This window comes from Phacochoerus africanus, chromosome 4 (assembly GCF_016906955.1).
Source record: "Phacochoerus africanus isolate WHEZ1 chromosome 4, ROS_Pafr_v1, whole genome shotgun sequence".
Taxonomy (NCBI): Eukaryota; Metazoa; Chordata; class Mammalia; order Artiodactyla; family Suidae; genus Phacochoerus; species Phacochoerus africanus.
The window spans coordinates 135492452-135505046 of NC_062547.1; the positions used below are offsets into that span (position 1 = coordinate 135492452).

Here is a 12595-nt window from a genome sequence, read left to right on the forward strand (position 1 = left end):
TGATATCACACATCTGGAATCCAATATATAGCACAGATGAACCTATCTACAGAAAAGACACAAACTCATGGACATGGAGAACAGTCTTGTGGTGGCCGAGGTGGAGAGGGAGGGAGTGGGATGGACTGGGAGTTTGGGGTTAGTAGATGCAAACTATTGCATTTGGAGTGGATAAGCAATGAGGTCCTGCTATAGAGAACAGGGAACTATATCTAGTCATGCGATGGAAGATGATGGAGGCTAAAGTGAGAAAAAGAATGTATGTATATGTATAACTGGGTCACTTTGCTGTACAGCAGAAATTGACAGAACACTGTAAATCAACTATAATAAAAATTTTAAAAATACGCATAGAACATTTACCAAAGTTGATAAGCTGGGTTATAAAGCATGCTTCAATAAATTTCTGAGGATTAAAAATTATTCAGAGTTATTTCTCTGGCCAAGGAAATCAATAACAGAAAAGAGAGAGAGAAAAATCTCTTGTCCTATGTGCCAGGAGAAACCACAGCCCTGGTTTCACACAACTGTCTCTCTACAATGAGCCTGCACCTGGGCAGTGGAGCATCCTGGGGAAAAAAGATACAACTCTGCTCACTTGTCTGACTTTAAATTTGCACCCACAATCCTTAAGTGCAGAGCCTTGGGAGTCTGGTGTCCTAGATTCCACTCTTGCCCTGCAGTCCTGTCACATTTTCCTGGTCATTTTCAATCTCACATCCAACTTTCACCTCTTTCCCCAGACTTCCAGCCTTGGTGATAATTTTCTTTCTTATTTCACCGAGAAAACAGAGGCAAGCAGAAGAGGGTCATCCAGCTACCACCAGTTGTATCACCTATTTGTACCTGTGCCTGAAAACTTTCTATTTCTTCCTGTTATGATGAAAGAATGTGCTTTTATGTAAGGCTAGCATACCCATTTGTCTGTCCTACTTCCGCTGACTACTGCCTACGTCAACAATGCAGCAGAAGGGGAAGAATGGTGGGGGTTGTTTTCCCTATTAGTATAGAAATGCTGGAATGTCACCTAATCTAAAGGTTTCTTCAGCATCCTCTTCCAGTAACCACCTCATTTGCCTGCTTTTACTCATAGGTACAGCAAAACCCTTCCAAACGGTTATCTATGTTCACTATCTCCACTCCAGATTCTAACTTGAATCCTCCCCTTCAGGCTTGCACTCTTCCATCATCATCCTAGCTGTTCCTGCCAAGGTGATCCATGGGGTACCAAATTTAAGGGTTAGTTTTAGTCTTCATTACATGCAAATGCCGTCAGCAACATCTGACACCATTAGCCACTTACTTTCCCTTAAAATGCTCTCATCTCTGGAATACGACCCTCTCCTCATTTTCTTCTTACCTTTCAAGCTACTCCTTCTTGGTCTCCTGTACTGGCTTCCTCCTTCATTCCTGATCTTTAAGTGCTGGAGCATTTGGGGGCTCCGACCTTGACTTCTTCTCTATCTGTACCTCCCCCAGAGATTTCCTCCAGTTCACTGGATTTAACGCAGTTCATATGGTGATGATACCTACAGTCATATTTCTAGCCTAGATCTTGCCTTTGACTCCAGACCTATTTATCCAACTGCTTATTTGACATCTCTACTATATGTAGCAGTTTAAACTTGAACAGATCCAAAACCAAATTCCTAATTTTCCCCTGTATTTGCTCCATGACCTGGATCCCCTGCTTTGCTCAGAGTCTCTATCAGAGTATATTACTTCATATTGTGACAGTAACATTGCCACAAACTTGGTGGCTTAAAACAGTTCTGCAGCCAGAAGTTCCAAATGAATTTCGTTGGGAGAATAAATATGTCTGCAAGGTAGTGCTCCCTCTAGAGACTGGAGGGTAGAATGCATGTCCTTGACTTTTCCAGCCTTTGGAGCTGCCTTTCTTGGCTTATGGCCCCTTCCTCCAATCTTCAAAGCCAGCGGTGGAGCACCTGCTTTAGTCCTCACACTGCCCTCTTCTTCTATGTCATCACATTTCTTCCTGCCTCTCCCCTAGGGGGATACTTGAGCTTGCAGTTAGAGCTCACCCAGATAATCCAGGATAACTCCCCACTTAAAAATCCTGAATCACACCTGCCAAGTCTGTTTCACCATTTACAGGTGACATTCATAGGAGGTGAACAGCTTGGGGGCCATTATTCAGTCCACCACACAGAGTAAACAGCATCACCATTCTACAGTTGCTGAAATTCTTCTTCCTCTTCCTTTCTCTCAAACCTTACATTCAACTGAGCAGAAAAATCTTCTGGGCTTCACATTTCAGCTATATGAAGACTTGATCACTTCCCACAACTTCCACTGCTGTCATCTTCGCTTGCCCGGATTATTCCGGTGCCTGCATCTCTGCTCTATATTCTAGTCTGCTCTTAACTGAGTGGCAGATTGACTCTTTAAAAACATGTCAGATTATGTCACTCCTCCAACTATAAGATTTGAGTGGCTTGCTAGCTCACTGGCCTTTGTTTATGCCCAACTTCACCACGTCCCACTCTCCCCCTCATCCCTGTGCTCCAGCCCCACAGTGGGAATCCCACTTGGCACTGAGATCTCAGACTCTGTTCATCTCAAGAGCGAGGGCCACTTGAAAATAGTCTTCCAGTTCCTCTGTCCCATTCAACCTGTAAACAGCTCTTACAATGCCCCACTCCCCAAAATGCTGATTTATGGTTTGTTCCCCCAAGTAGCATATAAGTTCTGCCCATTTGTGGCTGTTTTCCAAGCACCTAGACCAATGCTTGACACGGAGGAGGCAATAAATACCTGCTGAAAAATGCACATGACTCTTCTTTGCTTCCCTCCCTAGTCTGACCACCTCTGCTAGGAGCTGGGGAGTCTGCAGAAAGCAAAGCAGGAGGTGGCAGGCTATGCCCTCGAACTGGAGTCCTCTCCCTCCCTCCGGCAGAGAGATGTACCTGGAGGACTTTCTGGGCTTGCACGTCGACCACGAGGACCCTGCTCAGCGCCGGCTGGGCCACATAGATGTAGCGGTGCCTGACGTTCACTGCTGATGCCCACTGGCAGGGCTGGGGGGCGCCTTCCTCCCCTTGAGGACAGATCTCTTCCTGTAAAGGAGACAGGCTGCCATAGGTCTCCCCATCCCCTGTTCCTCATCCCCACCATCACTGGCTTCCCTCTCCCCTGACCCTCCCCTGTTCTTTCTTCCCCTCTCAGAATCCTTTGCATCCACAGAGCAGGGCACGCACATAGCATCACCAGCTTTTTGTTCCCCATTCCCTTCATCTTTCACCTCCTGCCCATCCTCCTGAGGCTGTAACTCCCTCTCCTGGTTTCTCAGCAGCTGCCAGGTCCCGGTCCTGTGAGTGACCTTCTCTCCTCATCCCCATCTGTTGTACAAACAACTATCCAGAGTTGTTACCTACGTAGTCTCTTGGCTTCGTCACCTCTCACATGCTCCTTAATTCCCTGGCTTTAGTTCTCAGCACAGAGCTGCCAGTGTTCTCACCGAGCTCCAGGCTGACATCTCAGGTATTACATTCAACCTCCGTCATCATTTTATCTGAACTTGGGGCATCACCTGACACTGTGCTGATTACTCCTGGGTTCTTTGCCCACCATCCTCTCCAGTGGCTGATCCTTCTCTGTTGCTCAGTCCTACTCTGTTTGCTGATCTCTAGATGCTGGAATGTTCAGGGGTCACTCCTATCAAGTCCACTCCCTTTGCCAACCTTTTAAAATCCAAACCTATGCCTTTAAATACAGTCTGTGTATGGGAAAAGAATCTGCCAAAGAATGGATATATCTATAGGTATAATGATTCACTCTGCTGTACCTGAAACATACAATACTGTAAGTCGAGTATGCTCTTATAAAATTGTTTATGTTTTTGTCTTTTTGCCATTTCTTGGGCTGCTCCTGCGGCATATGGAGGTTCCCAGGCTGGGGTTGAATTGGAGCTGTAGCCACTGGCTTATGCCAGAGCCACAGCAACATGGGATCCGAGCCACATTTGCAACCTACACCACAGCTCATGGCAATGCCGGATTCTTAACCCACTGAGCAAGGCCAGGGATCGAATCCGCAACCTCATGGTTCCTAATTGGATTCGTTAACCACTGAGCCATGATGGATGGGAACTCCCCATTTTTTAAAAAAGAGTGAAAATTTTAATTGAAAATACAGTCTATGTGCTTACAACTCCCAAATGCCTATCTCCAACTCAGCCCTCTTCTCTCAACTCCAGACTGAGACCACCCAAAGTCCAAAGTCAATTCTCAATTTCACCTCCTAATCCCACTCATTCCATTAAAAAAAATGGCAGCTCCCTTGTTTGACTTCCTGAGATGAAGTCTTTGAGCTCATCTTTGATTCTGCTTTCTCTCCCTATGCCCTCGGCCTTCATCCAAGGCATCCAAAGTCCTTTCAGCTTTATCCTCAAAAACATACTTGGAATTGAACTTTCTTACCACTTCCACCTCTGTCACCTTGGCTCAAGCCACATCTGTCCCTTGAGGAACTGCTCTAGCATCCAGACTGTGCTCCTTGGTTCCACCCTGGCCTCCACCTACTAGTTCTTGACACAGAAACCACAGGGATCAGTGTGAAATACCAGTGAGCTCAACACTGTCCACCTCAATAACACTTTCTTGTTCAGAACAAGGTCCAAGATCTCTTCTGATGCTAACAAGGTCCTGAACGCTCTGATTCCTGGGACTTTGGCTTTTCTCTCCCTTTCTCACTCATCCCATGTACATGGCATGCTTCCTCTTCTGCTCCTTGCTTATCAGCACCTGCTCATCCAAGTCCAAAGCATCAACACATCTTTGATTCTTCCTTCTCCCACACAACTCACTGTGCATGAGTCGTGGGGACAACAGAGACTGCCTCCTACATGTCTGAATTCTTCTACCTTCCATCTCCAACCCTATTTCTTTCCTAAATGCCTGCAATAGCTTTGAAACAGGTCTTTCTCCTTTTATCCCTGCCGTTCTCTGTCATCATCATAACTCCAACTTGTGTATGAGAAAACGGAGGCTTAGAGGGGTTAAGTAACTTTTCTAAAGCCACACAACCTGAGTGATAGAGGTGGGATCTGAACCCACCTGTGCAGGTCCTGGTTCTTCCTAAAGCCTATACCGTTACCTACTAATCATGCTGCTTCCTGCTGGACTAAGCAGACATCTAATCCAGCAGAGAGGCTGGAGACGAGATGCACCAACCTCCTACTCACTCGGCACTTTATAAAGAGGGTCAGTTCACTATAATGCTCCCTGTGAGGGGTCTGGACATTTTCTAGGTGAGAAAACTATTATTGGGACTGTTCCGCATCTCATGGTGGTCTTGTGTTGCCTGAAACGTCTACAGGACCTCTCTTCCTGTGACTTGTTCTAGCTCCTTTGGAGAACTGAGCCCTGGTTAGGACTTGAGAGATTTCCCCTGTGAGCTATAGGTCAAGTTAGTGCAAATACATGAGATGCTAGTGTCAATGTGATGTGGTACAATTATTTAAATCTAACTCCTGGAAATTAACTAGGATCACTCTAGATGGTTTCATGGCTATCACATGGAGGGAAAACTCGTAAACATTTTAGAAAATGATGAATTCAAATAACATAGCTTGGAAAACAGTTCCCAAGTGACAAGTGTTAGAAATGCAACATTGTCAGGACCTTGCCTGGGCCACTTGCTTCATGAGCTCCAAGCCTATCACTGGTCCCCAGTGTATTCACTGTATGTCCTCAAGAAGAGGGCATGTGGGGGCTTTTGGATGACTCTTGGATTAATGCCACAGCTCTACCCTCCAAGAAGCTAGGGATTAGTAGAAAGGGTCAGACCTGTGCAAGAAACCGCCAGCACAAGGCCAAGTGGGATACCAGCGGGATGGTATCGGGAAGGACAGAGCCGTGGGTGGGGGGCGGAGAAGCACAGCCCTGGGGGACGCCTCCTGACAGCTGGGTCTTGAGGGCTGGAAGGGCTTTTCTCTTCTGCCTCTTCTCTGCTACCTCTGCCCACTGCCTGTCATGTTGCCACTTTCCTACCTGTCTCTTATTTGCTCACAGCAGCTCTGATGCTTGGGTTCTTCACACGGTTGATACTCTCTCCCCCGTTCCCTGGGGATCACTAGTGACTTCCAAGCTCTAAGATCCACTCAGTGTGCCCCATCCCACCGGCACTGGCTCAGACAGGTCACCCCCTCCCTCACCTGAATAATTACAACAGCCTCTTCACCGACTTCTGAGCTCCGAGTGCAGCCCTTCTGATCATGACCCTCCGTGAGGCCCTGCACGTGTTCCGAAGCACCCTGGTCCTGGGAGTCCTTCCCTTGAAGTCCTTCAGTGCTTCCCATTAGCGGTCCTCAGCCTTGACCCTGACCTACTCTCATCCTAACTCTTAGGCCCCTCCCATATCCATTCATTCCTCCAGGCATGCAGAAGATGCTCAGTTCCCTGAAAGCAACAGGATGTCTTATGCCTCTTTTCTCTGCCTTCATGCCATTTCCTCTAGAACCCCATCGCCCATTCCTACTGGTTCTCCACAGCTGAGCCCAGGCCTCACCAGCCCCAGAGCCTGCTCTGACTTTGTCTCCCCAGGGCTGGAGAGGCTTCTCTCATCCACATTCCAGCGCACCTTACACAGCCTTCTTGTAGCACCTGTTTGGCAGCTGTCTGTTCACACTGCTGTCACTGTCATTTGAATGGTGAACGTATGGGGGCCAGGAACCCACCCATTCGCCCTCGGCCTCTCCTCGCACTCCATGCATGGAAGTGGCTGCTGGAGGAAGGAAAGAGGGTTTCCACTCTCAGCCATATCATATGTTCCTTCCTTAGCCTTGGAGCACATCTGGAACCACAGCCCACACAGCAACTGGACTTGAAGCACCACGTGGCCCACAGGGTGAAAGGCTGCCTCCCGGGATGTGGTGTGTGTGATATAGACGTGCCGCAGGCACAGACACTCACGTAGCTCATGAAGATCTTCTCTGTGGGTTTGAGGTGCCTCTGGATCTCACAGTCCACTGGGTGCAGGATGATTATGCCGTCGTCAGAGAAGACGTAGAACAGGTTTCCCACACCGAGGCCTGGAAGGAGCAAACACAGCCTTGGTTATACCCTTCCCAGCAGCGGGTCCCCAGCCAGGGTCCCTGGACACATCGGGCGCAGATGAAACCTGCGGGGTGGGTGCATCTGCTACAGGCACAGAGCATGAGGCCTGGTGGAGATGGGGCCAAGTGTGGAGAGCCACTGCCGAGGGCTGTCAGTATACACAGAGGGTTCTGCAATCCCCAGCCTGTCCTCCCAGACACGTATACCTGGCCCAGGGCATCCAGGGCTTGCCATCAATGCAAATTTTCAAATAAATGACAGCCTTAGCTCTGGGCTACATTTCACATCCTCCAAGGCCTCCTGCATTCTCTGCTGATCTCCCCCACCTTTTTTTAATTTTATAATCACTTTTATTTTTTCCATTATAGCTGGCTTAAAATTTATATTTTCTACTGTACAGCAAGGTGACCCAGTCACGCATACATATACACATTTTTCTCACGTTATCATGCTCCATCGTAAGTGACTAGATAGAGTTCCCAGAGCTATACAGCAGGCTCTCATTGCCTATCCATTCCAAAGGCAGTAGTTTGCATCTATTAACCCCAAATTCCCAATCCATCCCCTCCCTGCCCCTTGGCAACCCCAAGTCTGTTCTCCAGGTCCATGATTTTCTTTTCTGGGGAAAGGTTCATTTGATCTCCACTTTTGAAACTTGAGTCCCTTTGTAATAAACACCCCTTCGAAAACACCTTTCAAAGACACAGAGCCAAAGCTCTCTGTGCACTGTGGCCTAGGAGCTGGGTTCAGGCAGCAGCGAGGGACCACTGTCCATGCTTAGTGACTATTGCTATAACCTGTCTTTCCAAGGATTCCTAAAACCTATGGGCAGCAATTCCTCCTTTTCTGAGCTCTGCCTTTGTGTGGCTCCTAGACTTACTGTGTGAGCATCAGTACCTGACACTCAGAAGTTACTCCGAGTCTGTGGGTGCATGCACGTGCTAGACCGCAGGTAGCAGTGCGCAAAGTTCTTGAGGAAAAAATGAGGAAATACGCCAATTTTTAAAGGAGGAGCTTTTGTGCTTAACCCCCAAATCGCATGATATGTTCTGCTGCTTCTCATACCCTCCCTCTGTCCACCGAGCAGGAAAATAAGTTATCTCAGGAGCCTGGACTCTCTGGTGGAGGTGTTTAGAGCTAGGGCTCGGGTCCACGAATGCACACGCACCCCGTGCAGTGACCCAGGCTCTCTAACCCAGTGGCCACCTGTGCCCATGGTTTTCAGAACCATATGATATTGTTAGTATTTGACTTTTTCTTTGGCTGTGCCCATGGCACATGGAAGTTCTCAGGCCAGGGACTGATCTTGCGCCACAGCAGCAACCTGGGCCACTGTAGTGAAAAAGCTGGATCTTTAATCTGCTGGACCACAAGAGAACTGCCAGTATTTGACCATTTTTGATATACAAAATGGCACTTTTGTATGGGCCCAACCTAATATTTAAAGATCAGTGGCAAAAAAAAAAAAAAAAAAGGAGTTCCCATTGTGGCACAGTGGTTAATGAATCCAACTAGGAACCATGAGGTTGCAGGTTCAATCCCTGGCCTTGCTCAGTGGGTTAGCGATCCGGTGTTGCTGTGAGCTGTGGTGTAGGTCGCAGACGCAGCTCAGATCCCGCATTGCTGTGGCTCTGGCATAGGCTGGTGGCTACAGCTCCGATTGGACCCCTAGCCTGGGAACCTCCATATGCCGTGGGAGCGGCCCAATAAATAGCAAAAAGACAAAAAAAAAAAATCACTTGATAGACACAAATTAAAAAAAAAAAACCCATTCTTGAAAAAAATCTACCTGTGAACATACATGTTCAGAAATCATGGTAGCCTCTTCCCCCCAGCATTTCCTTAAAGTATATACCAAACCCCAACACCAATATCAGCCACTGGAAAAAAGTTTAAGGCCAAGATCTGACCAGGAACCCCTGCCAAAATAGTTTTAAATGGAAACTTTTCTTTTTATAATTCTAGTGGGCAGATGACCATCAAAGACATTAGTAGGGTTTTTGTTGTTGTTGTTCTTTGTTGTTTTTTTTTTGCTTTTTAGGGCTGCACCTGTGGCATAGGAAGATTCCCAGGCCAGGGGTCCAATTGGAGCTACAGCTGCCAGCCTGCACCACAGCCACAGCAACGCAGGATCCGAGCTGCATCTGTGACCTACACCACAGCTCACGGCAACGCCGGATCCTTAACTCATTGAGCAAGGTCAGGGATTGAACCTGTGTCCTCATGGATGCTAGTCGGGCTCATTAACTGCTGAGCTGCAGTGGGAACTCTGACATTAGAAGGTTTAAATCAGACTCTCAGTGTGTGCCACTGGAGGAGGATAGGGACTTCCCCTCTGTTGCCTAATTTGGAATGTGGACTCGACTTGTGCAGACTGCTTGATGTCTGGAATTGCTGACAGTGGCTCATGGAAAAGTGGCCCGTTATCACAGGCACGACACAGAACAAGTAAGCCTGGTACCTTCTTCTCGCCATAGAATGTTTGCAACTGCAGCATCAGCGAATCGGGAAAGCAGGAACATGAGCGAGGGAAAGAAAAGAAAAAAAAGAAAGCCATGTCAGAACCTTTGCTGTAGTGATTCAGTTATGAACATACTGGTATCTGGTCAACCACGTATAGAACCTGCACCACTCATCGTGCTAACAGCAGTACTGGGCAGCGACCGTGTACTCTGGACGGGGACAAATGCTCCCAGGGCTCAGGACCCTCCCTAGTGAATCTGGCCCCAGGATCACAGAAGCTAATGGGATTCCCGTCTTTTGTGGATGATAAAAGGAAGTAACATCTCTCCTACCCTTCCTGGATTCCTTCCTAGCATGCCGATTTCTGCTAGGATTCTCCGAGGGTTATCACACCTGTAGGAAATCACCCCTACAGACCCTCTTAGGGAGCAGTGGCTACAAGGGAGAGCTCGCTTAGCACCCTAGGTGGGCAACTGTCCCTGGAGTAAAGGCATGTGTGTGTGAGTGCAGGGAAGGGTTCCTGGGCCATGAGAAGGCAGTAGCAGCTGGTGGCTGGAGAGCATGAGCCCTGTTGTGGATAAGGGACCCAGCAAGATGGAGGCAGAACTCAACAGGGTATGAAACTTCCTTGTCCTGGGCTCTGTCTGCCATCTAGAGTTTCCCTATGTTTCCAGAATCATCTACGTTGCCAGGAAAGGTCTACTCACCTCTGGCCACCCTCTGTCCCCAGCATTGGGCACAGAAGGCTATGGGTTTTACCTCTGTCTTTTGGGGGCTCATGGTGGGGGGCTGTGGCCCTTGACACCCAACACTCCCAACCAGTTCAGTGAAGAGGCCAAAGGCAAGAGTGGACTCACGGGTCTTTCTAGCCGAGTCTTCAATGAAGAGGGAAGAGATATCTTCATCCACGCCCACTTCGTTTTTGGCAATGCAGGTGTACGCCCCCGTGTCTTCATACCGGACACTGCCGATGTGGAGTTCACTCCCATTGGCTGTAGAATGGACAGGGCTCAGGGTGGCCCGCTCAGCTGGGACCTCCACCCCGTTCCTCCCCTTTTCCTCTTATTGAGAATGTTGAGGTTAAAAACCTAGTCCCTCGCAAGGCTGGGGGCAGCCAGTACCCCGATGAGCAAGGGCTGGAACAGGTGAAATGAACTGCAGCTGACCTGGGACCTCATTGATGCTTCCACCATTGTGCTCAGAAAGATCTGTGACAGCCAGAAAGCAGCAAAACTGGGGAAGATATTTGTTTGGTCCCCCAGATGTCAGACTTAGAAATAAATCGCCCTTTTCATTTCCATTCCTGAGAGAGTCAGCTTGAACATGATGGGACAGATACCCCAAGGGGGGGGTCTTACCTAAAAGGGAGAGCTGTTTTGACATCTGGGTTGAGACATCCATGCCATTTTTTAGCCAAGTGATTCTGGGCATAGGGATGCCCTCTGCGTGACATCTCAGGCTGGCTGCCACCCCAGGTTCCTGTGCCTGGGTCTCTGGATAGACGCGGATGACAGGTGGCACTGTGGGGGAAGAGTCAGTGCTGGTAAGAAAAGGCCCTCACCTGCCTCGGCCTGTGGTCCCACCCTGAGACCCTGCCCAGGGGGCTGAATCTGGAGTTCTGCCTATAATCAGCTTGCAATCATCCTGCAGCAACTCAGGCTCTAAAAGAAAGGGCTATAAAATGGATCGCAGGCAATAAACGTGTCAGGCTTTGTACCCTGTAATTCATGGCTTTCATCATTATTCTAAATATGATCAGAAAGACATCCAAATATTTAACGCTGTTCAGCTGCTCCACGTAAAGAGCAACAACTGTCAGAATTTATTTCTGAATGAATAAAATTCAGATACATTATTTCTGTTATCGGAAAGCCATTGGACAGGGGTCCAAATTAAACAATTTCTTGCAGGAAGTACTTCACAAAGCACTTATGGGCGCTGATTGGCAGGGCTACTCATTACATCACTGCTCTGCAGAAGCCCATTGATTTTCCAGTGGGTCATTTTTTTTTTTTTTGGTCTTTTTGTCTTTTTAGGGCCACACCCATGGCATATGGAGGTTCCCAGGCTAGGGGTTGAATTGAAGCTACAGCTGTCAGCCTACACCACAGCCACAGCCATGCCAGATCCGAGCCACATCTGCAACCTACACCACAGCTCACGGCCATGCCAGATCCTTAACCCTCTGAGCAAGGCCAGGGATCGAACCCACAACTTCATGGTTCCTAGTCAGATTCGTTTCCCCTGTGCCACGATGGGAACTCCTCCAGTGGGTCATTTTTATTTCACCACTTCTTACCTCCTGGGCCATGAGTGAAGGGCAGCTGTGCCCTTCTTGGTTCCCGACTCAGCTGTGCGCCCTGGCGGTCAAGTTCAGGGCTAAGGATGTGACTCAACCCACTCATCAGATGAGCAGGGTGGACAAGGTATCAGCGCCCTCTGCCCTCTCTTCTGTGGCTGGCTGTGGGGCAGGTGTCTGGAAGCAGTGAGGATTATCTGGAGGATCTTCCCTCCTCTCCCCAGCTCTGGGCCCAGGAAATAAAGTTATCCTCCACGGAATTGAGGGCTCTTACTTAGTCATGCATTTTACTCTACATCCTTCCAAAACGGGTTTGTGAGAGCTTATACAAGGGCACCTTGGAGTTCCCGTTTTGGCGCAGTGGTTAACGAATCTGGCTAGGAACCATGAGGTTGCAGGTTCCATCCCTGGCCCTGCTCAGTGGGTTAAGGATCTGGCATGGCCATGAGCTGTGGTGTAGGTCACAGACGAGGCTCGGATCTCTAGTTGCTGTGGCTGTGGTGTCAGCCAGCGACTATAGCTCCAATTAGACCCCTAGCTTGGGAATCTCCATATGCCACGGAAGCGGCCCTAGAAATGGCAAACACACACACACACACACACAAAAGCACTGGACACTCAACTAAACAAAATGAAACCACCTTTTGGAAAGGTGGGGATGGAGTCTTCCTAAAGAAGGCAACTTCATTTCTCTAGAGTTATCTGGACGCTCCTGTGGTCTGATGAAAGAACGTGACCCAGGATATTAGGAGAGCGG

The 12595-nt window shown here is 48.5% G+C and overlaps 1 protein-coding gene across 1 annotated transcript in view; it reads right to left on the reverse strand.

Moving 5' to 3' along the window:
* FSTL4 (follistatin like 4) overlaps positions 1 to 12595 on the reverse strand; it is a 416868-nt gene that overhangs the window by 16829 nt on the left and 387444 nt on the right. The window contains exons 9-13 of the mRNA XM_047778622.1: positions 10898 to 11059; positions 10397 to 10531; positions 9538 to 9564; positions 6933 to 7051; positions 2928 to 3077 (exon numbers count right to left, since the gene is read on the reverse strand). Of these exons, the coding sequence (XP_047634578.1) occupies positions 2928 to 3077; positions 6933 to 7051; positions 9538 to 9564; positions 10397 to 10531; positions 10898 to 11059 (593 nt within the window). The remainder of the gene's footprint in view (positions 1 to 2927; positions 3078 to 6932; positions 7052 to 9537; positions 9565 to 10396; positions 10532 to 10897; positions 11060 to 12595) is intronic.